Genomic DNA, 24978 nt, shown 5'->3' with positions numbered 1-24978 from the left:
GACGGGTATTTGTATACACAAGGAGTGCAATGCGCACTACCCGAAGGATGGACATATTTGAAACACGGACTTGGGGGGGAACCAAGGGCAACACACATAACCTAAACATCTGTACCCCATGATAATGCTGAAATAAAAAAAAAAAAAATCCAACACTTCATATGAAACTAGAAAAGACCCTTAATAGCCAAAACCATCTCGAACAAAAAGAACAAAGCTGGAGGCATCACACTACCTGATTTCAAAATATACTACAAAGCTATAGTAACCCAAACTGTATAATATTGTCATAAAAATATACATTTAGAACAATAGAATAGGGAACCCAGAAATAAATTCGTGTATTTTCAGTCAACTGATTTTTGACAAATATGCCACAAACATTCATTGAGGAAAAGGCACAGTCTCTTCAATAAACCCTGCTGGATAAACTGGATATACATCTGCTGAAGAATGAAGCTAGACTCTTAGCTCTTACCATAAACAAAAATCAACGCAAAATGGATGAAAGACTTAAATGTAAGACCTAAAACTATGACATTACTGAGGGAAACATAAAGGAAATGCTTTAGGATATTGGTCTGGGCAAAGATTTTATCATTAAGTCATCAAAATCATAGGCAGCAAGATAACTAGAGATGTGCTTATGTCATACTATTATAAGTTGCTTCTGCACAGCAAAAGAAACAAGTAACAGAGTGAAATGACAAGAGAAGAATGGGAGAGAACGTTTGCAAACTATGCATCTGACAAGGGGTTAATATCCAGAATATACAAGGAACTCAACAGCAAAACCCCCTGAGTAATCTAATGAAAAAATGGGCAAAGAATCTGACTAGACAGTTTTCAAAATAAGACATACAAATGGCAAAAAAATATGTGAAAAAAGGCTCAACTTCATCGGGGAAATGCAAATCCAAACCACAATGAGATATCATCTCACCCCAGTTAGAATGGTCATTATCAAAAAAACAAAGACCTAATGCTGGTGAGGATGTGGAGAAAAGAGAACTCTTATACAATATTGGGACTGTAAATTAGTATAGCCATTGTGGAAAACAATATGGAAATTCTTCAAAAAGCTAGAAACAGAACTGCCATATGATCCAGCAATCCCACTATTGGATGTATATCCAAAGGAAAGGAAATCAGTATGTCAAAGAGCTATGTACACTGCCTGCTTATAGCAGCACTGTTCGCAAGAGCCAAGATATGGAATCAACCCCAGTGTCCATCAACAGAGGAAAGGGTAAAAAATGTGGTATATACACAGAATGGAATACTATTCAGCCATAAAAAGAATGGAGTCCTTCCATTCATGTCAACATGAGGACATTATGTTAAGTGAAATAATCCAGGCACAGAAAGATAAATGTTAACACTCATGTGAAAGCTGAAATAGTTGATCTTGTGGAAGCAGAGATTAGAATAGTGGTTACTAGAGGCTGGGAAGAGTAGGGGGTATGGGGTAGGGAGGGGTCGGGTTGGTTAACGGATACAAAATTACAGCTAGATAGGAGGAATAAGTTCTATTGTTCTATAGCACTGCAGAGTGATTATAGTAAACAATAATTGTATTTTTTCAAATAGCTAAAAGAGAGGATTTTTCATGTTACCAACACAAATAACTAAAAATTAGAGGTGATGGGTTCCCTAATTACCCTGATTCAATAACTATACATTGTACACATATATTGAAATATCATACTCTACCCTATGTGTTAATTAAAAAATATATATATATGAGTAATAAAAAAGGAAGGAAATCTTGCCAATTTCAATAACATGGCTGGAGCTGAAGGATATTATAAGCTAAATGAGTAAGATACTGAGAGAGCTGCACGATCTCACTTACAAGTGGAACCAAACTAGTCAAACTCATAGAACCAAAGGGAAGATAGTGGTTTCCAGGGGCTGGGGGGAGAAAAAAGTGGGCTGACATTGGTGAAGGAGTACAAAGTTTTCGTTATGTAGGATGTATAAATTCTGGAGACCTAATATACAGCACCGTCACAATGTTTAACCATATTGTATACTTGAAATTTGCTAGGAGGGTAGGTCTTAAATTTTATCTTGTTAACACACTCAAAATGGTAAGTGTGTAAAGGTGATGGGTACTTTAATTAGCTTGATGGTGGTAATCGTTTCACCATGTATATGTTTATCAAAACATAAAGCTGTACACCAGACGCACCCACACACGTGTACACACACATCCCCTCGCACACAATTTTTATGTCAATGATATCTCAACAAAACTGTTAAGAAAAGAAAATGTGGTATATGCATAAAATGGAATGCTATTCAGCCGTTAAAAAGAAGGAGATTCTGCAATATGTGATAACATAGATGAAACTTGAGGATATTGTACTAAGTGAAATAAGCCAGTTCCAGGAATACAAGTACTGCATAATTCCACTTGCAGGAAGTTTTTAAAATAGTTCATAGAATCAGAGAGTGGCATGCTGCTTACCAGGGCCTGGGGGGATGATGAAATAGGGAGTTACTAGTCAATGGCCATAAAGTTTTATTCAAGAAACATGAATAAGCTGTGGATATCTGCTGTAAAATACTTCACCTGTAGTCAACAATAATGTACCCTTAAATTTTTTAAGACATTAGATCTCATGTTATGTGTTCTTGCCACAATTAATTTTTTTTTAAAAGTCAAGGATCTCCTGTGCCTGCATCTAGAGTTGGGTAAGGAGCATGGACACCTAAGTGCCCTTCTCTCAGCTCTCTTCCTGCCTGGGAACAAGAAATACAGATATGGAGAGTCACCACTTTTCTTCCCTGCTTGAGAATCCCCTTCTGCATCCCCTGGTGGGCTCTTTGTTCCCATAGTAACTGGTGGGCTCATGCTGCTGGGTGCAGGTGCAACAGCCTGGATACGTGAGGAACTGAGCCTCCTTTATGCTGATGGTGCCAGCTCCACCCTCGCCTCTGTGGCCATCCTCTAGCAGCTGTCGTAGATGTCTGTTTCCCAGATATGAACATCTCATTGATCTCATTACTATCCTCGTTGGAATCCTCCAGTAATTCTGAATCACTCGGGAATTAAAGTCCATGCTCAGTACACCATTCACAGTTCCTATCAGGCAGATGTCCGCAGAAATGGTGGAGTAAGTACATCTGAAAATCCTCTCCTCTGTGAAACCAACAAGAACACTGACAAAAATTGTCAGAATCAATGTCACAACTCTGGAAATTAACCAAGACTTGCAACAATTCAGGAGTGTTTGTTTAAGAAAAACAACCAAATCTCAGGAAGAACAGCAAGCTCCGAGGTGTTTTAACGTATCCCCATTCTCATCCTCTCATCTCCTCAGCTTCGTAGTGACTTTGAAAACCAACTATCACAATCGCAGTGAAAAACAGCAAACTGGCAGCCACTGGAGGGGTTTGGAATGGGGTTGGTGCTCTTTGAAAGCCCCATTCTCAGAGAATTGTCATTATTGGACCTATTGGGAAGTGCCATGGGAAATCCCCCTCATAAGGGTTGTCTTTATTTGACCTAACTCAATGCAAGTGTCAACAGCCTTTGCTCAGCATGCTTGTTGAAAACAGTCAGTGGCAATTATTTAATACCATAGCTACCTTAGGCAGTGATAACAGTTGAGGCAAATAGCAAGATAACCAAAAAAATTAAAGGAAGAACTGGGGAATGAGACATCAGTAGGGTGCTTTGAAAGGCTCTGGGAACAATTCTAGGAGTTTCAGAAGACCATGCTCATGTAAAATTAGTTCAGAAAAGTCACTAAATAAGCAACATAAAAAAACAAACAGCAACAACAGCAATCCCTGATGTTAGGACAGGGTGCCACAGGGAAATCTGATTTCCAGAGTTACCACACTGTATTATTCAGTTCTCAATAAAAATGTATGAGATGTACAAGAAAACAAGTATGGTTGGCCCACACACAGGAAAAAAAAGACAATCAGTAGAAACTGTCCCTGAGGAAACCTAGACTTTGGTCTTCTTAGACAAAAACTTTGTCAGCTATTTTAGATATATTCAAAGAACAAACTGCCTTTAAATAACTAAAGGAAACTATGAGAATGGTTTCTCACCAAATAGAGCACACCAACAGAGAGACAGAAATTATTTTTAAAAACCTAAGTAGAAATTCCAAATTTGAAAAATACAGTAATTGAAACGAAAAATTCACTAGAGGGGTTTGACAGCAGATTTGAGCAGGCAGAAAAAAGAATCAGTGAAATTGAAGCTAGGGCAATTGAGATTATCCAGTATGAAGACCGAAATGAAATAAAGGATGAAGAAAATGAAGAGAGCCTCAGAGACCTGCAGGACAACATCAGGCACATCAATACACTTACAGTGAGAGTCCTGGAGAAGGGGACAGAAAGAATATTTGAAGAAGTAATGACTAAAAATGTCCCAAATATTTTGGAAAACATTAACCTACACGTCTAAGAAGCCTGTTGTACTCCAAGGTGGATAAACTCAAAGAGACCCATACCGACACACATCATGATTAAACTGTCCACAGCTAAAGACAAGGAGACAATTTTGAAAGCACCTGGAGAAAAATGACTTATCATTTACAAGGGATCTTCAACAAGATTACCAGTTGATTTTTCATCAGAACTTAGGGTGGCCAGAAGGCAGTGGGATGGCATATTCAAAGGCTAAAATAAAAAGATAAGAATTCTGTATCCTGCAAAAGTTACAGGAGCAGCACCTGCTGTATCCTCTGCCTGGAACCTTCTTCTGTCAGTGTCTATGTGCCTCCTTCCCTTCCTCCCCTCCTTCAATCCTAGTTTACAGTGCACACAACTCCATACCCACCTTCCCTGCTTCGATTTCTCTACAGTTACATGTGTCACCTTTGACATACTCTGAATGTCTCCCCCTTCTCTGAATAGAATGGAATCTTTCTGAGGGCAGGGGTGTTTGAATCTTTTGTTCACTGCTAAATCCCAAGCACCTAGAACAAGGCCAGCACATATAGCCCTCAATAAATATTTGTTGAATGATCAAGTGAATAAATGAATGAATGAATTACAATTCTTAAAATTATAAATGATTATAAACAATTACTGAGCTCTTATTAGATGCAAGGTATGACCTAAACTCTAGTCTTGCTCTCATTTTACTGATGAAAGGACAGACATGCAGAACACTTAGGTAAGTTGTTGTGGTCCTGTTGCTGTCACTGGCAGAGCTAGACAGCTCCCCTGGAGTCCAAGCTCTAAGCCCATCTCCCCTCCTGCCACTCCTGGCTGTTCCATCTTTGGCGACATCTCCTGTTGTCGATGAGAATGGTGGTTTCCCTTTACTTGGCATTTATGTCTTTCATATAGGGGTGCTGGGGGGTAGTCTGGGTTCAGGAAGTCCCAAAGTTAGAGAAAAGCCAAGAACACTTTGAAAAAAGTGATGAATAAATGGTTGGGACCTAGTTAAGAGGTATCTTAAAGATACAAAATTTTTCCAGACAAAAACATGATTTTTCTTCGTTTCTCTAATATTCCACAAAGAGCACCTTTTAATTTTATAAGAAGGTAAAACAATAGAAAAAATGTTTTTAAAGTCTTATTATCTCCAGAAAAAATAGTTCTGTTCTGTGGGTGGACATTGTGTTGTTTAGTTTGGCCCCAGTTCTGTAATAAATAGACGCCCAGTATGTAGAGGCTTCAGCACAAGAGAATGTGTTTCCTGCCCTCATTGCAGACTAAAGGGGCAGTGCCGTTGCCCAGTAACTCAGGGACACTGTCCCCTTCCATTGTGAAGCTTTGACACCACACCCAGGGCCTCATGGTCACCTGTATCCAGCTGGCGGAGGAGAAACATAGGGTGTGGAGGGGCCCATGCATTTAAAAGCACATCGCTTCTGCTCTGTGCTGCTGGCCACATCCCAGCGCTGTGGCCCCCCAGGAAGGGCAGGCAGTTCTAGCGGAGACCAGGTGGGATATCCCTGTGTGGTGTGTGGGGTCAGCACGGGGCATGGCGAACTCTGAATGGCCCCTGTATTTACTCCCCCTGTGGCCAAGAGGGTGTCCTGTGGCTTTTCTGAGCCTCCATCTTCTCACCTGTAAAATGGGAACAAGAAGCCTTCATTTCCAGCCTGCATCGAGGAATAAATGGGGTGATTTATGCTAAAGTGATTGGTAGATATAAATGTCCACGCAGCTCTAGGGGTTATTTCCCAAGTGGCTGTGAGGAGGGCGGCCTGGCACCCCTTTCTCTTGCAGCATCCTGTTTGCAGACATCGTGGGCTTCACAGGCTTGGCGTCCCAGTGCACGGCCCAGGAGCTGGTGAAACTCCTCAATGAGCTTTTTGGCAAGTTCGACGAGTTAGCCACAGTAAGTGCAGCGTTTTTCTGTGTTTGAATTAAATTATAATAGAATTGCTTCTGGAATAACGATATGCCAGGTGGATTCCCTATATTTGGAATATGAACTAGACTGTTTGCTAAGCAATTCTTCTGTCAAGGTTATAAGTCACCAGTTGTTTTTAGCCTTACTGTTCACTGATTCCTCTCGTTGGGCCTGAGACTTGCATTTACCAGGTAGGAGAGTGCTTGCACAAGCGCGGCCAGTGTGCCTTTGAATGACTGTTGGGCACAAGGCTCTGTTGTGCAGGCCGCACGGAGGTCTGGGCCTGCCCTGTGTGCCGCCGTGCTGCCGTTCTGCCCTGTGGCAGACAGAGCCAGAGGTTCAGCCCCTTGTTCGGAGGCAGCCTCGGCTGCGGGCTGTGCTGGAGCCGGCCCTGTTCTGGGCCTGCCGCCCTCCTGGGATTGAAACCTGTCTGCTGGTGGCCTGGCTGCTGGTGCCTCATGATGCCAGGTGTAGGCAGTGGTCACCCTCGCCCTCAGCAGGCTGCGTGCTGGGGTTTTTAGAGACTGTCCTGAGACTGGCCACATCTGGCAGCTAAGTCTCGCTGAAGGTGTGGCGTGTGTGTCACGTGTCACGTGTGTGTTTGGATGGCGAGACAAGCAAGCCAGCCACACCTCCGCATGCGGCCAACATTCCCTTGGCCACTGTGATATTTCCTCCATCGTGTGAGCTGGTCTGGGGTCTCAGGAGCCCTTTGCACTCCTGGAACTCAGCCATGTTGGCCATGGGCCCCTGAGGGGCTGCCGGTGTCACCCCTTCTCCCCACGGGGCTGGGGTGCCAGCTGCTGAAGCCGACAGGCTGTCACGGGCTCAGGGGGAGCACATTTGCTGTGCGATGTCACTATCTCACCCTCCATTTTTCTCTGCTGCCCCGAGTGGTTGGGAGGAACTGTACTGCTCGCAGCAGCAGTCGGAGCAGGAGCTGGGAGTGCGCCCTTTACCACGTGCGGGAGTCTCCCTCTCGCCGTTCACGCGGCCGGTCCTCCCTGAGAGCGCACGCCCCCGTGCAGGCAGGCCTGCTTCCAAAGGGCGACTGGACGACTGACCGTGGCCCTGGGAAGTCTCCCCTCTCTGAGGAAGGAAGGGGAGCAGAGGGTCAGTTGTCGGGGGAGCCGCTGACCTGCCTGGGACCCCCAGTGTCCCTGCCTGCCAGGGTGTGGGAGGAGCACGGTGCGATGGAGCCAAGTGCACTCATGGCAGCCTCGCTCGAGGGGGGCGGGCGCCGAGGTTGCTGCGGGAGGACGGGGCAGCGAGCCCTGTGCGGAGAGTCAGCCCCTTTCTCAGGTGAGGTGACAGTGGAAGGTGCTGGGGGAGGGAGCGGATGCCCCCTCAATGAGGGAGAGAAAGGGGGGAGTGCCCGGCCTGGGGCTGGCTTGTGCAGAGTCCTGAGGGTTGTTCTGAGCTCAGGGCAGGGCTGGGTGTGGGGTGCCCCTGGGCAGAGCAGAGCTGGGCGGTGGTCACACGGGGCTGAGGCTGCCCAGACTTGCTGCATGTGGCAGCAGTTTAGGGGACCCAGTGCAGGTGGAAGAAAACTTGACAGCCGGTTGTGGACGCCTGGGGTAGGGCGAGATATTAAGGTGGGGGAAGGAGGGATCTGGGGCACTGTGGGGAGTGAACAGGTGTTGAGATCCAGTTGTGCAGTCTCTGTTTGCTTTTCTGATGGATCAGGCAGCAGAACCTTTCTCACATGGCACCCCGTTGATTGGTTGGGCCGGCGTTCCGCAGGACCCTATTTGGAAAAGCCTGCGTCATCTTCCCTGAGGATGAAAGCAAGATGGTAGCTCTCCATTTGGGCCGGGCATGCTTTCTGGCCCCAATGATATTTTCATCGGGCACAGGGGCTTCTAGTCACAGTGTCCCTGCAGCCTCCTCTGGGATGTCCCTCCGGCTTGTCCCCCTGGACTGTGGCTGTGGCTGCCTTTGCACAAGCTGCCCTTGCCCTCTGAGACAAGGCCGCCGGGTCTTCCTGTCGGGCACAGCAGTGTGGAGCAGGTGGAAGGGGGTGTGTGCGGCCTGTGTCCGGTGTGCAGCTCATCGGCACAGAGGGCGGAGCTCCAGCCCCTCTGCATTTGGGTCAGAAAGCGTGTTTTGTCCGGATGCCGGGGCATGGCCTATGCTCCCAGGAAGGCCTGACGGCTGAGGGCTCACGCAGATGTGGCAAGTGTCATTTCCTTGGCCTGCATCTTGCCTCCTGCCCCTTCAGCAGGAAGCAGGTCATCTCAGAAGCTTCTGGATGGAGGGTTCTGCTTGGCCCCACCTGGGCCTTTTCTCTCTCATGGTGCTCTCAGCTTGTGCTGGTGACAGGACAGGGCTGGGCCCTCCATCCTGACCATACGATTCTGTCTGTGGCAGCCCTGAGGTCAGCATCCTTGTCCCAAGGGGACAGGAGCCACATTTGGTCAGCCCAGGTCCCATTGCTGTCCTGCTGGAGACTCCCCAGGGGCTCAAGTTCTCTTAGGAAGCACCTGTCAGCACCTGTCCTTGTGGAGTCTCCCTGCCCACCAGGCGGCTGGACGCCCGTGACGGCTCACTCACCCGGCTGGCCGCTGATGCTGGCCACGGCACGATTTCTTCTGGGCTGTCTTCTGTGGACTTTCCCAGTGCCTCTCAGGGCATGGCACTGGCTTCCCAGACCCCAGGATGCTCACCCCAGCCCCTTCTGCTGTGCTTTGTTAGTCAAAACAGGAGCAGGGCCTGCCGAGTCCAGAGAGGGCAAGGGCTGGGGTGATTGCTGCGGCTACCCGTGGAAAATACTGTCTGCATTGTCCCTCTTATGCCACATGTGGCTGTGGGGCTCCATGTTCTCTTCCTTCTTCATCATTGCTTAAAACACAATTCCAACCCTGTTGCTTTGTGGTTTCTTCCTTTGGTAAAGAAGTGCTGGGGTGGCTGCTGGGAGAGACTGAAGGTGTCACCGAGAGCTACCGTTGTTTGCGGCAGTGTGCCATCACTGCAGTCCTAGTCCCTGGCATCCGCTGTTCCTTTTTATCTGCACTGCTGTCTGGGGTGCAGGGGATGGGGGTCTCTGGGCCTGTTTGGGGGATCACATGCTCACTCATCTCATGTTTCCACGTTCCAAGCAGCTCCTCAAAACCTACTCAGCTCTTTTGCCAGGCCACTGAGTTGTGTCTGGGGCACTGACCTGCACACTTTCGTCAAGAAGCCTGCACATGCTTCAGAGAGTAGGTGATGCACATGGAGGAAACGTGTGCCAGGTCAAGTGCAGCTAGAGATGTGTCGGGATGTGTGAGTGTGTGCTTGTACTTATGTGTGTGAGCAGGTCCACGAGTATATGAACATGCGTGTGTGTGTGTGCATGTGCAAGTGCACGTGAGCCTGTGTGCCTGTACATGCATATGCGTGTCTACGTGTGTGTGTACATGAGCATGCATGTGGTATACATGAGTATGTACATGTGCGAATGTGTACATGTATGTACCTGTACATGCCTGTGTGTGCCTGCATACATGTATATCCCTGTGGGTTGCTGCCTTTTGTTGGAGACATTTCTCTTGGTGTCCTTTGCCAGCACAAAGTACAGTCACCTCATGAGAAACAGAGAATGAGATGATGTGATTCTGTGTCAGGGGACTCTGTCCTCTGTTTTCCTCCCATCTATACATATAGTCTTTGTCGCAACAACCCAGCTCTGCCATTGGAGCACAAAAGCAGCCACGAATACGGAAACCAATAGCCGTGGCTGTGCACCAATAAAACTTTACAACAAGTGTGAGTGGGCCCACAGGACATAGTGTGCCAGCCCCTGCTCTACACCATGATGCTCTGAATGGAGTTATGTCTATTTCAAGACACTCGTGTGTCCTGTCTTCTCCATGTGCCTGCCCAGCAGCCGAGAGGTGGCTGACATGTTGGCCCCTGGGCTGGGGGGTGCCCTGGCAGTTAGGCCCCAGTGTGGAGTGCCCAGGCCGTGCTGCTGGCTGCCCTCGTTCCTGGAGATGCTGTTTCCAGATGGCAGAACTTACAGTGCCAGGCAGAGAACAAACATATCATTACAGCTGGAAGGTGCCTTTAAGTGACCCTTGAATCCTGCCAGCTGAGAGCTCCAGGTGCCCACAAGGAACGCAACAGACAGAACTGGAGGAGCAATCCCTGTGGCTGAGTTCGCGTACCAGCAGCATAAACAACATCACGCTGAGAGTGTAAACCTCCTGTGTAAAGTGCCAGCTCGTTCCCCAGGAACATTTGAGTTTGGGCTGAAGAGATTATTTCCTGGTTTTTAGAAACACGTTTTTGTAAATGGAATCCATTTGGGTGTGAACCTCACAGCCACATGGGAGCAGAGGAGATCTCGATTAGGGATCTCACCAGCCAGGTGGAAGGAGGATGAGGTCTTGCCAAAATGCACTAGTGCCACCCCAGAGTGACCAGCCCCAGGGTACAGAGGGCCCCATAGCATGTGGGTGGGGCACATATTGGCCATCACTTGCTTTGGAGCACTAGAAGGCCGAGGCAGGGTGCTCCAGTGTGAGCACAGGGGGCTGGGCCTGTTCCTTCTCTTGACTGCTGCCCTTAAAATCGAGGTAGAACTTTAAGAGCCTGGGTTGAAAGTTTCGAGTTTGGCTTCACTGCGCAACATGAGAAGGAATCGAAGGCTTAGTTGGTTCCCTTCACCATAGGAATCTTTGTAATATCCCAGCCAGGTTACGATGTCATTGTCATTCTAGAAGTCAGCAAAAGGAGGATCCTATGGTAAAGCAGCTTCCCTGGAGCCACCACCAGGATCAGATGCAGTGTCACTATGGCTCCAAAGTTTGCTTCCTTAGGAGAAGGGAACTCCTATTCATCCTTTAAGGCCCTAAAGGCCATCTTCTCTATAGTCCCTTGATTTTGGGGCCTCTAACATTTCTCTGGCTTTCTGTGGAATAGGGTGCATCCTGTCCAGCCAACACTGCTCATCCTGGTACTGTATGCATTTTTCGGCAAGGCAATGGCCTCCTGTGGGCAGCCCACACACATATCCGGGTTGGCTCTGAGCCCCATTGCTGACTGTGGAGTATGGCACATGGTGGTCATCCCTGCGTGTTTAAGTGGGACAGTGCTGTGCCAGTCTGTCCACTCCAATGGTGTCTGGACTCCTTGGCTTGTGACCTGAGGCTGGGGGAGCTCAGCCGGTGCCCATGAGTGCGAATGGTCAGAGAAGGGGCTGGGGTGGCCTGCACTGGGCACCTGTCGGCTGGCAGCAGCCTCGTCTGGAGAAGCTGAGCTGGGGTGGGAGCAGGATCAGCAGTGGGAGAGCCAGCTTCAGTGTGGGTTTCCACGGGGCTCAACTTCTAAACTCCAGAATACACCTTGGGAAGCCGGTCATGGGGAGGAAGTCGGATGGAGAAGTGGCTTCGGAGCAAGCACACACCTGACTGTCTTTCACTCAGTGGTGCTGAATGTCTGGGGTGGAGGGAGGAGACCCCAAGCTTGCTAAGGTCCCCGACACCTGCCGTGTACATGCACAGCCCTGGCTGAGGCAGAGGCAGCCCCTGGCAGGCTCCTGGGGCAGAGATTCTGTGCTGTTGTTCAGCAAGTGATTGAGAAGCCATCATCATGTTCCGTGGGACATGGCAGGGTGGATTCCTGGGCCAGATCCAGAACCACTTATCCCGGGGACCCAGAGTCTGTGTTTTTCTAACTGCCTTGGAGTTTGCAGGCCAGAGTCTGAGAGCTCCTCTCTAAAGCATGTGCTTATGTAAACACAACTGGGCCTTGGGGTGGGGGGTTCCTTCGTGTCCCTTGCCTTGACCCCATGGGTCTTCTCACACCCCAGGCTTCCAGTCAACCGAGCCTCTCGCCTTCCCTGCCTGAAGACCATGGTTTTTACATGTGCTCCTGCCCCAGTGCAGCTCCTCTAGGGCCCTGCACAGCTCACACCGAGCAGAATGGAAATGTGCCCTGGGTCACACAGCAGGGTTAGTGTTTCCCTGTCCTAGGATCCTTGTAGGGTGTCAGTGGGCAGTCCTTAGGGGGACAAGGGAGCATGTGAGAGCACCTGCTCCCACCAATAGGCAGGACAGCCTGGGAGCCACATTTTGATGACTTCAGGAAAAAGTATTATCGAAAAAGTATTTCATGGAAGACCTTGTCAATACAAAGTGAATCTGAGTTTTCCTAGGAAAATATCTTTCACTCTAAATGTTTTTCAGACCCTTTGCAATCCCTCTCTCCTCCCGCTGTTCATCCCTCTCTCCCTTGTGTCCAGGCAACTGCTAACCTGCTTTCTGTCACTGTAGATAAGTTTGAATTTTCTAGAATCATACTGGAATGATGCAGGATGTACTCTATATTATGTGGCTTCTTTCATTGAGCGTAACTGTTTTGAGATTCATCCATCTTGTTGCTCATGTCAGTATTTCATTTCTTTTTATTGCTTAGAAGTATCCCATTGTGTGGCTGTACTAAAGCTTGTCTATCCATTCACCTCTTTTTTTTTTTTTTGAGACAGAGGCTCGCTTTATTGCCCGGGCTAGAGTGAGTGCCGTGGCGTCAGCCTAGCTCACAGCAACCTCAAACACCTGGGCTCAAACAATCCTTCTGCCTCAGCCTCCCGAGTAGCTGGGACTACAGGCATGTGCCACCATGCCCGGCTAATTTTTTCTATATATATTTTTAGTTGTCCAGATCATTTCTTTCTATTTTTTAGTAGAGGTGGGGTCTCGCTCTTGCTCAGGCTGGTTTCGAACTCCTGACCTTGAGCGATCCACCCGCCTCGGCCTCCCAGAGTGCTAGGATTACAGGTGTGAGTCACCGCGCCCGGCCTCCATTCACCTCTTGATGGCGGGTGGCTATATTTGGGTTATTTCTAGGTTTTGGTTATTATAAAAAAAGCTGTTGTGAATATTCATGTATAAGTCTTTGTACAGATATGTGCTTTCATTTCTCTCAGGTAAATACCTAGGAGTGGAATGGGTAGAAAATATGGTAGATGTTTGCTTAACTTTTTAAGAATCTGACAATGACTTCCAAAGCGGTTGTAACATTTCACATTCACCTCAGCAGTGTATGAGTTCCAGTTGCTCCACATCCTTGTCAACACTTGGTGTGGTCAGTCTTTTTATTTTAGCCATTCTAATAGATGTGTGGTGGTATTTTATTGTGGTTTTAGTTTACTTTTCCTTGATGACTAATGTGGTTGGGCATCTTTTCATTGCTTGTTGGCTATCCATGTATCTTCTTTGGTGAAATGTCTGTTCAAATCTTTTAACCACTTTTTTTTAATTGGGTTGATTTTTTTTTATTGTGAAGTTTTGAGAATTCTTTATATGTTCTACATACAAGTCCTTTATCAGATATATGATTTGTAAATATTTTCTCCCATACTTTGGCTCGTTCGTTTATTCTTTTAATAGTATTGTTTGAAGAACAGAAGATTTTAGTTTTTTTGAAGTCCAATCCATTAGTTTTTTTCTTTTATATCTTATAATTTTTGTGTTGTATTTAAAAAATTTTTGCCCAAAATACTGTAACTGTGTATTGGTTTCCCAAGGCTGCTGTGGTGAATTACCACAAACTTGGTAACTCGAGAAAACAGAAATTTGTTTTCTCACAGTTTTGGAGGCCCAAAGTCTGAAATCAGTATCGCTTGGCCAAAATCAACATGTTGTTTCCATTTGCATGGAATATCTTTTTCTATCCCTTCACTTTCAGTCTATCTGTGTCTTTATAGGTAAGGTGAGTTTCTTGTAGAAAGCATGTAGTTAGATCGTGTTTATCCTTTCATCCAGTCTATATCGTTTAAATGAAGAATTTAATCCATTTACATTCAAGGTTATTATTGATTATTGATATATGAGGTTATTGTCATGTTGTTAATTGTTTTCTGGTTGTTTTATATATTGTTTGTTCCTTTTCTTTTCTGTTATTGTTTGTATGGTGTTTTGGTGGTATACTGTAGTGGTACCATATGAAACCTTTCTCTTCCTTATCTGAATTTGCTTGTTTGCTTTTGGTGATTTTTATACTTTCATGTGTTTTTATGATGGTAAATTTCATCCTTTTGCTTCCAAGTTTAGGACTCCTTTGAGCATTTCTTGTAGGGCCAATGTAGTGGTGATGAATTCAGAGTTTGCTTCTCTGGGAAAGACTTTATTTCTCCTTCATTTATGAAGGACAATTTTTCTGGGTATAGTACCCTTGGGTGGTATTTTTTTGTTTGTTTGTTTCAGTCTTTTGACTCTGTCATTCCATTCTTTCCCGTCTTGTAAGATTTATGCTGAGAAATCCACTGTTAGTAGTCCTTTGACTCTATCATTCTATTCTTTCCTGTCTTGTAAGATTTATGCTGGGAAATCTACTGTTAGTCTGATTGGGGATCCTTTATAGGTGACTAGATGTTTTTTTCTTATTGTTTTTAGTATCCTCTCTTTTGCTTTGATTTTAGACAGTTTGATTATAATTTGCCATGGAGAAGACCCTTTTGCATTATATCTATTTGAGGATCTTTGGGCCTTCTGTATGTGGATATCTAAATCTCTAGTTAGACTTACGAAATTTTTGTCTAATAGTTCGTTAAATAGTTTTTGTAACTCATTTGTTCTCTTTTTGCCCTCAGGGAAACCAATAATTTGAATATTTTGTTGCTTTTTGTTGTCTCAAATGTCATAAAGGTTTTGCTCATTCTTTTTATGTTATTTTTTTAAAAAAATTTTGTCTAAATGGATTATTTCAAAAGACCTGTCTTCAAGTTTTGAGATTCTTTCTTATGCTTGGTGTAGTCTATTGTTGAAGCCTTTAAATGTATTTTGTATTTCATTCAATGAATTCTTCAGTTCCAGAATTTCCATTTGGTTCTTTTAAAAATATCTCTGTATTTAGTAAGTTTCTCATTTATGCCCTCAATTGTATTTTTGATTTTGTATTATTTGTGAGAATTCTCTCGTATCTCACCGAACTTCTTTAAAATCAACATTTTGAATTCTTTATCTGGGATTTTGTGATCTTTTGATTTTGATCTGTTGCTAGAGAATTATTGTCTTCCTTTGGTGGTGTCATATTTCCTTGCCTTTTCATGTTTCCTGTGTTCTTACATTGATATCTGCACATCTAGTATAATAGTAGCTTCTTCCAATTTTTTGAAATTGTTTTCATAGGGGAGGATTTTTCCTGAAGATGTGTATATGTAGGTTGGGTAGGGCACTTTGGCTTTAATTTTGGGTGCATGCGGTAGTGTGATCTCTGTATGATTTTTTTTGGCTATAAATATTATCAGTGGTGTTTGTGATTTCCTCAGTACCTTAGTGTGTGGTTATTAATTGAGGCTGTGATAATGTTTTTCTGGGGACTAGGATGCTTTCTGGGCCAGTCTTCAGGTCCCATTGTTGGCAGTGATGGGATGAGCATGCCTGTTCTTGGGACCCAGGGTGGCTTACGCTGGCACCAGTGTTAGTAGGTGGGCCAATTATTCAGCATTCAGGTGTCTTGCTCATATGTGGGTAGTGGCAACAGTGGGCCAGGAATGTGGGGGAGTTCTTAGGACCCTGGGCAGCTGGTATAATGTGGGCAATGGCAGTAGCAGTGGTGGAGCATCCCACTAGAACCCAAGCTGTCTGTGCTGGTGTTAGTGGTGGCTACAACATTTGGGTGGGCCAGTCCTCTGGACTGCTGGGGGTGTGTGCGAGTGGGTGCCAGCTGCGGTAGTATACGCATGTTGGGTTTGGCCTTACCTCAGACCCTTGGAGGATTGTTCAGGTGCCAGCAGTGGTGGACTGTGTTGGATGATTCCAAGTGGCATCCTCAGATACTGGGGGGAGGGGACTGCCCAGCCGACTTGTCCTCAGGCCCCCTGAGTTTGTTTAGGTGCTGGCCGTGATAGGAAGGGGCAGAGTGATTCTCAAGCTGCTGGCTTCATGCTCAGGTGCGAGTAGCTACAGTTGTGCTGTGGGCCTCCCATGGGTAGGGTGGGGCCCCTTTCAGCTGGAGCAGCGTAGGGAGGTAGCTGTGGGGAGTGTAGTTTGCTCATGCATTGGTCTCACAGTAGCCCACATCAGCAGCATTGGGATTTGTCTTTGGGGTGAGTGGGAGTGCCTGGCCTCCCTCTCCTTCCTTGGCCCTATAATGGCAGCGACAGCATCAAGCCCAGGGCAGGATGCAGTCCTTTGAGGGCTTGGCTCTTAGAATGTTGACAGGCTGCAGCTGCTCAGGGCTTGGATGCTTGTGGAACTCCAGTTGAGTTCCCTCTCTGGACCAATGTCTCTGAATAATCTTTAGGCAGCTCAGTCTGGAGGCCCAGGTGGTTGGAGTGTTCTGTATCTAGGATTGTAAAATACCATGGTGGTAATGTGGAGCCCTGGGGGTCTCCCTCCCCTCATCCTTTCCCTGTATCCCCGAGCTTCTCCTGGCTCCCAGTTGATACTGGCTAAGCAGGCTTCCTCGTTTCCTTCCCCTTACTTGCTTTCGGTGCTTCCTGTCAATTGTCTGTTGAATGCCAGTGTTCTCCTTAGATGATCTGTTCGACGTGTGAGTACCTACTTGCTATTTTGATTCCTGTCCATGGAAGGGGTGCACAGTAGCTGTGTCTAGTCAGCCATCTTGAGCCAGTCTCCTGGATTCCATGTTCTCTTATTCTGCCATGTGCAGAGAACTCTGATGTTCACTGGATATGCATAGCTAAGGAGGACACATTTGCGACTTAGTCTGCCTCACAGTTCACCTGGGGAACAGAAGTTTTCCTTTTATCCTTGCTTCATAGAACACATACAATATCACAAATAAATTGAGTATTTATTCAGTTATTCCCCATTTTTTGAGGTCTACATTCAAACTTCAACCCAAATATCATCCACAAAAAGTTGAAGAATTATATGCAATTATCAGATGCATGGTCAATGAGATGAAAACACAACATAGTACTTATATATTCTGTGTATGTGTGGATTTTCCATAGCTTTACAAATACAAATTGCTGTAAGGAAAACACACATGAGAATGATATGGAAATAATCACAATCAGTTGTTTCATTTACCAGCTGTCCAAGCCAAGCCTGCATGTCCCCGAATCTCATAGTGTGGTTGCAAAATTTAAAAATACATAAATAAAATAAAATAAAATAAAAATATTTACCTAAAAAAGTCATAAAGATTTTCTCCTGTGTTTTCTTCTAGAAGTTTTATGGTTTTACATTATTTGACAATTAGGTTTATAATACATTTTGAGTTAAATTTTGTCTATATTGCAAGGGATGGATCAATTTTTATTTTTCTGGCTTTTTTTTTGCAACTGGTTAGCTAATTGTTCCAGCATCATTTGCTGAGAAGACTATCCTTTTTCTACTGAATTGCCTTTCCAGAATTTTAGAAAAATCACTTGTCCCTATATAGGTAGATCTATTTCTGGATTTTTAAATTCTGTTCCATTGATCTGTGTGTCTATCTTGACATTAAAAGCTCACACCTTGGTCCTGTAGTCTTGTAATAAGTCTGGAATCAGGTCTTGTGGTTCCTCTAACTTTGTTGTTCTTTTTCAAAGTAATTTTGGCTATTCCAGGTCCTTTGCTTTTTCATGTGAATTTTATAATCAACTCATCAGTTTCTATAACAAAAGCTGCTAGAATTTTGTTTAGAGTTGTGTTGAATCCTGTATTATGAATCTGGGGAGAATTGGCATCTTAAAAATATAGTCTTCAGATCCATGAACATAGTATATCTCTCCATTTACTTAGATCTTGTTTAATTCCTCTCGGGAATGTTGTATAGTCTACAGAATATAGGTATTTCATATCTCTTATCAGCTTTATCCCTAAGAAGTTCTTACTTTTGATAGGATTATAAATGCTATTGATATTTAATTTTTAATTCTGGTTGTTTGTTACTAGTATAGCAAAATGCAGTTGAGTTTTTATATTGATTTAATGTTCTGAAACTGCTAAACTCACTTATTTCTAGTACATTCTTTTAGATTTCCGACTGAATTTTCTGCGTAAATGATCATAATGATCATGTTGTTTGCAAATGAAGACAGTTTTGCTTTTTCCTTTCTAATTCGAATGCCTTGTATTTACTTTTGTTGGCCTTATTTCACTGGCTAGAACTGCCAGTAGCAGGCATTTTTGTCATGTTCTCCATCTTAGAGGGAAAGCATTCTTTCTTTCATCATTAGGTATGTTAGCTCTAGGTTTTTGGAGGATGCTTTTTATCAAGTTGAGTGAATTGTCTTTTATTCCTAGCTTGCTAAGAATTTTTTTTTTAAATCAGAAATGAATGTTGAATTTTGTCTAATTTTTTGTTTGTTTGTTTCTGTTGGGATGATCCTATGTTTTTTCTTTTTCAGTCTGCTAATAGGATGAATAACATTGATTGATGGTAGAATGTTAATACATTCTTGCATTCCTGGGATGAACCCTACTTGGACATATAGATAGCCCCTAACTTATTATAGTTTGACTTGATGATTTTTTGACTTTATGATGGTGTACAAGTAATGCACATTCATATTTCTGTCCTGATCCAACAAGCCACAACTCCCAGTCAGCCACACATTTTCAACTTATGTTGGGTTTATTGGGACGTAACTCCATTGTAAGGTGAGGAGCATCTGCATTGCATTATCCTTCTTATTTATCATTGGCTTTGATTGGCTAAAATTTTGTTTAGAATTTTTTCCATTTATGTTTCTTAAAAATATTAGTCTGTGGCTTTTCTAATTTTGTCTTTACATAATGTCAAGGTAGTGTCGATCTCATAGATAAGTTTGGGAGTATTTCCTTTTGTTCAGTGTTCTAGAAGAGATCATGTAGAATATGTAGTGATGTCACCTCTCTTATTCCTGATTTTGGTAACATACCTTCTGTTTTTTTCTGATCATTCTGGCTAGAGATTTACCAGTTTTATTCATTTTCTTGAAGAACTTGTTTTGGTTTCATTGATTTCTCTATTTCATTGATTTCTTTTTAGATCTTTGTTACTGTGTTGCTTCTGTTTGTTTTGGGTTTCATTTGCTCTTCTTTTTGTAGTTTCTTAAGGTGGAAGCTGAGTCTATTAATTTGAGATTTTTTTTTGTCTTTTAATGTAAGCATTTAGTTCTATTCACTTTCCCTGAAGTACTGCTTTAACAGCATCCCCAAATTTCTGATATATTCTTTTTTATTCAGTGCAAAATACTTTCTAATTTTCTTTTTGATTTTTTTTTAGACTCACGGGTTATTTAGAGATTTGATTTAGGAATTTTTCAAGGATATTTCTGTTTTTGACTTCTCATTTAATTTTATTGTGGTCAGAGAACATATTTTTTATAATTTGAATCCTCTTAAATTTGTGTCCCACAGTATGGTCTTTTTTGGTAAATGACCCATGTACACTTGGAAATAATATGTACTCTGATTTTGTAGAATAGTTTTTTTAATAGTGTGTTCCAATTAGGTCAATTGGTTGATGGAGTTATTCATGTCTTCTGTATCTTTACTGATTATTTGACTACTTGTTCTCTCAACAATTGAGAGAGAGATATTGAAATCTCCAACATAATTGCAGATTTTTTCTTTCAGTTCCACCGGTTTTTGTTTCATGTATTTTTAAGCTCTATTATTAGATTCTTAAACATTTAGGTTTATTATGTTCTCTTAATGAATTGACTCTTGTTATTAAGAGATGACCCTTTTAATCCTGGGAATATTTTTTGAATTATAATCTCATTTTCCTGATATTAATATAGCCATTCCAACTTTCCTTTGATTATTGTTAGAGAATACAGCTGTCCCTTGCTATCTGTAGGGGATTGGTTCCAGGATGCCTCATGGATCCCAAAAGTCTGGATGCTCAAGTCTCTTATATAAAATGGTGTAGTATTTGCATATAACCTATGCACATTCTTTCATATGCTTTATTTTTAAAATTTTTTCTTTTTCTTTCTTTCTTTTTTTTTTTTTTTGAGACAGGGTCTCTCTCTGTTGCCCTGGCTGGAGTGCAGTGATGTCATCATAGCTCACTGCAGCCTCAAATTCCTGGGCTCAAGTGATCCTCCTGCCTCAGCCTCCTGAGTAGCTGGGTCTACATGTGTGTACCACCACACCCAAATAATTTTTCTATTTTTTTGTAGCAACAGAATCTCGCAATGTTGCTCAGGCTGGTCTTGAACCCCTGAGCTCAACTGAGCCTCCTGCCTTGGCCTACAAAAGTGCTGAAATTACAGGCATGAGCCACCATGCCCAGCCCTGTATTCTTGAAATAATCTTTACATTACTTATAAACCTAATGCAATGTAAATGCTATGAAAATGTTGTTATACTATATTATTTAGGGAATAATAACAAGATAAAATGTCTGTACATGTTTAGTACAGATGTAGCCATCGTGGGCATATTTACGTTTTCGATCCATGATTGGTTGAATCCATGGATGCAGAACCTGCAGATATGGAGAGCGAATTGTACATCTTTTTCTATTCTTTTATTTTTAGTCTGTTTGTGTCATTTTATTTAAAATTTGTTTCTAATTGGGTTTTTCTTTCATTTTTTATCCAATATAACAATCTTTGCTTTTAATTGGGATGTTTAGGCTATGTACATTATCGATGTGGTTAGGTTTAAGTCTGTCTTCTTGCTGTTTGCTTTTGGTTTATCCCATCTGTTTTTTGTTTCCTTTGTTCCTTTTTTCATCTTTTTATATATAGTTATTATGTTTTATGATCCTGTCATAACTGCCTTTGTTGGCCTATCAGTATAACTCTTTGTTTTGTTATTTTCATCTTCTTGTTAGGATATATAGTAGACACTTATAGCAGTCTGCCGACACATGATTTATTACTTACAGTATACGAAGCTTACAATGGCATACTTTCTTTTCTCCCTTCTTAGACTGGATGAAATTGTTACCATACATTTTGTTTTTTCTTGTGTTATAAATTTATTTTACATTTGTTTACACAGTCAATGATCTTTTAAAGAGATTTGAATAATAAAAAATCTTACCTATTTGCTCAGATAGTAACCATTTCCATTGCTCTTCACTCATTTATGTGGTCAGTATTTCTATGTTTTATTTTTCTACCTAAAGAACTTCCTTTAACATTTCTTGTAGAAGGTCGGCTGATGATAAATTCTTTCAGTTTTTGTATTTCTGAAAAACTCTTTATTTTACCTTAATTTTTTTGACTTTATTTTCACTGGGTATGGAATTCTGGGTTGATAGTTTGTTTTCTTCAGAACTTTAAAGATATTTCACTGTCTTCTTTCATATCGTCTCCAGTGAGAAGTCTGCTGTTAATTCTGGCCTTTTTTCTCTCTCTACCTTTAAGACTTCCTCTTCATCACTGGTTTTAAGAAATTTGATTTTGATGTGCCTTGGTGTAGTTTTCTTCATGTTCCCTGTACTTGCAGTTTATTGTGTTCTTGTATCTGTAGTTTATAGTTACATCAAATTTGGAAGAATAGAAAACCCTGGCTCACCCTTTTTCAAATACTTTTTATGCCACTTCACTCTCTTCCTTCAGGGACACCAATTCCATGCACATTAGTACTCGTGCGGTTGTCCTACAGCTCACTGATGATCTTTCTGAAAACATTTTGGATTCTTTTTCTTTCTATTTCATTTTGGATAGTATCTATTTTCTTCTGCATTGTTTAACCTGCCATTAATACTATCCAGTATAGTTTCCATCTCAGACATTATAGTTTTTATCTTTAGAAGTTCAGTTTGGATCTTTTCCCTCTTGTTGAGGTAATTGTTAGGAAGCTCAAAATTGGAACGACCCACTTCGCTTCTCATACTTCTGTATTACTTGTTTGTTTTTTCCTTTGAGCGTTGATGGTATTGTGCATTTTTTTAAGTGTGTGTTTTACTCCAGTCTGCATGAGTCCTTTTTTGAGGAGCACATGGGATGCGTGTCTTCAGATGTGCTCATTTCGTGTCTGAATGCCTGGTGTTAGAGATGCAGGTGGTCCCTTCAGATGTGCTTGTCTTGTGTCTGAGTCCCTGGCATTGGAGATGTAGGTGGCCCCGTGAAGTGCGGGCTTGGAAAATTACACACAGCTGCAGTCCAAACACATCTTTTTTTATGAAGGTCCTTGCAGATAGTTAAGCAAACACAGAGCTTGTTTGCGTTAGTCTCAATAGTAGCTGATGGTTTATTTACCTCCTTAGCCATGGTTGATGGTGACAGATGTGAACAATATTTGTGACCTTTTCCCCATTTATTGGATACTTGTTAGATTTGTGTTTGCATTGATATCCATGTATTTTTGGGAAACTGGTCACACCTCTTTGAATTGATGGAGAAACACCTGTCCTGAGGCTTAGTCTTACTCCACCTCCACCTGTGGAGGGACAGGGCCCCTTCTCTGGATGTCAGTTCTCTTAATAGGAACATGAACTGGCTTGACTAAGCACACAGTTCCTTCAGCCAGTTCCAGAAGACTGTGGGACAGCATGGTGAGTTCACAGTGTGCCATCTGCAGAGATGAAACAGTCCTAGCTTGGCTTCTCATCATCTGGGCCACCTGAACACAGCTCCTTAGCTCTAGTCATAACTCCAAGAACCCTTGCAGGGACGTTTGTCTTTTTCCCAGTGAGAGCATCTCACATTGTTGTGAGTTCTCAGGCCCGGTGTGACTGTTGCCTGGCACATGTCAGAAGCTATATTCAGATTTAAGATGGTGCAGGTGGGTGCACCAACGGAGGTCGGTGCAAGAGTAGGTTGTGTGGTGTAGCAAGGTTAGACAACCCCGTGAAACATTTCCTCTTCCTGGACTGGGCTTGAGGCTACCCTGGATCTGAGTAATACTGTGGGATGGACTGAGTCTGCTGATGGCCTCTTGAAGTCTGTCCCCAAACATGGACACACCAGGTGACTTTCTGATCCAACACAGAATTTAATCAGTGTTTAAGTTAGGATTGCTTGCACTCATATAATTTGTTTTAAGGGAAAATAAGACACATGTGGTACCAAGTTTAGGACTCCTGTAGCCTGACACAGTGTTGGGCCTCTGGTCACAGATGACAAGACAAACATGCGTGGCTTTGTGGTGCTATCTGACCATTTTGTTCAACGTTTAATTGCTAAAAGATGTCATTATTTTTCAGTTATTTTGCGTTCACCCTGGACATTTCCCAAAGGGACTCATGGAAGCTGGCCTGGGAGACAGTGCTGTCCCTGTCAGGTTCCAAGCTCCTGGACGTGTGTGTTCACATCTGTCCTTCTTGTGCCCTCCCAGACTTTGTCCTGTGAGCCTTTCATGGGGCTTGATTCAGAGGCCAGGGATCTCCAGGCAGCCACAAGGACTGGGCCATCCTTGCTTCTCATGCCTCAGTCTGTAAAATGTGAGAAGGACGTCAGAGGGTCTGCACGTCCCTTCCTGTTCTGGCACCCTAGTTCTGTGAGCCCCTCTCCTAAACTGGCCACACTGGTGGCCTGAAGTGAATTTGCACCCCAAGGAGCTTCAACAATTGTTAATGTATGTCCAGTCTTGTTGGTCTCTACCCTCTGCCCCCACCCCCATAAATCCTAGACACCACCTCACTTTATCCACAAGCCCTCAGCTCTAGCATCTGGGCTGCAGGGGTGGGCTGTAGCTGTCTAGCCCTGGGGTCATTGAGGCCAGGTGTGTGAGAGTTGGCTGAGATAAAAGGTGGTTGGTGGATTGGCTGGGAATGGGCTGGTTTGCAAATGAAAGGCAGAGTTTTCTGGGGAGTTGTTTATTGTCTCTAGAAATTAGCTAGCCCTGGGATTTTTAACAGTGTCCTTCCTTTTTTGATCCTTCACGGTGGGCAGGGGGAGGGGTGTTGTGTTATGTGCTCCTCCTGTCCCTCTTCATTTCCTGTGAACTGGTGGATCTTCTGGGAGAGCTTGTTGGTTCTTTGGTCTGCTTGCATTTTAAAACCCTCCCCTGGATGGCTGGGTACTTCCCACTGCTCCTCCCCAGTGGGTGGGCGCTGGCTGCTTCTCTTCTTGCCTGTTGAGGTTGACGAGGTTGAGGCTGATGATGGATTGGTGGTCGTCCCACTGGTCACTGGTCTCCCATCAGTGTTGCCCCCAGTGGTTTTATAGCAGCTGCCTCGGAAGCATTGCTGGGATTTTGTGTGTCATTTGGGTTTGCAGGTGGTGGTTTTTAATTCCATCATTTCTTCTGCTCATATTTTGTTTTAAAGAGTATTTACTCATCAGCTATTTGGTTATCCACACAAATAAAAAGTGCTGGATTATTTCCATGTATTTGTCAGCTTTCGAAATAATGAATTAGCACCTCGTTGTGAACTCATGGATTTTTAAAAACATTGATGTGCTTTGATCCATTGCCGTCTTTTTTTATTTTTGGTGCTCAGATTTCCCATTTTGGCAAGTGGGACCCGTCAGGTAGCTCCTGTTCCCTCTGACCAGGCCCAGCACCTCTGGGCGGTGTCTCGGGAGTCGGCAGTTTTCCAGAAGCCCTGGTTTCTTTCTTTGGGAAATGGGTTTTCAGGCCCATAATCTGGGTTGCCTTTGGTCCTGGGACTTTTCAGAGCACAGAGACAGGAGATGTTTTTAGAAAAAGAAAAATAAATGGTGAGTTTATATTGATGTTTCCAATTCACTTAACTTCACTCCTTTGATCTTCACTCCTTTTCCATGATGCTGAAAATCCTAATGGCAGTGATGTTATTTGTTTCATCCTTCTATATATAGTAAGTTTAAAATAACATTGTGAATA

The 24978-nt window shown here is 43.5% G+C and overlaps 1 protein-coding gene across 1 annotated transcript in view; it reads left to right on the top strand.

Annotated features, from left to right (window-relative positions):
* Nucleotides 1–24978, top strand: part of ADCY1 (adenylate cyclase 1 (brain)) — a 142802-nt gene that overhangs the window by 50095 nt on the left and 67729 nt on the right. The window contains exon 4 of the mRNA XM_012646975.1: nt 6214–6325. Coding sequence (XP_012502429.1) covers nt 6214–6325 — 112 coding nt within the window. The remainder of the gene's footprint in view (nt 1–6213; nt 6326–24978) is intronic.

The sequence above is a fragment of the Propithecus coquereli genome, unplaced genomic scaffold (genome assembly GCF_000956105.1).
Source record: "Propithecus coquereli isolate 6110/MARCELLA unplaced genomic scaffold, Pcoq_1.0 Scaffold252, whole genome shotgun sequence".
Taxonomy (NCBI): Eukaryota; Metazoa; Chordata; class Mammalia; order Primates; family Indriidae; genus Propithecus; species Propithecus coquereli.
This window is presented reverse-complemented; position numbering and strand designations above follow the sequence as displayed.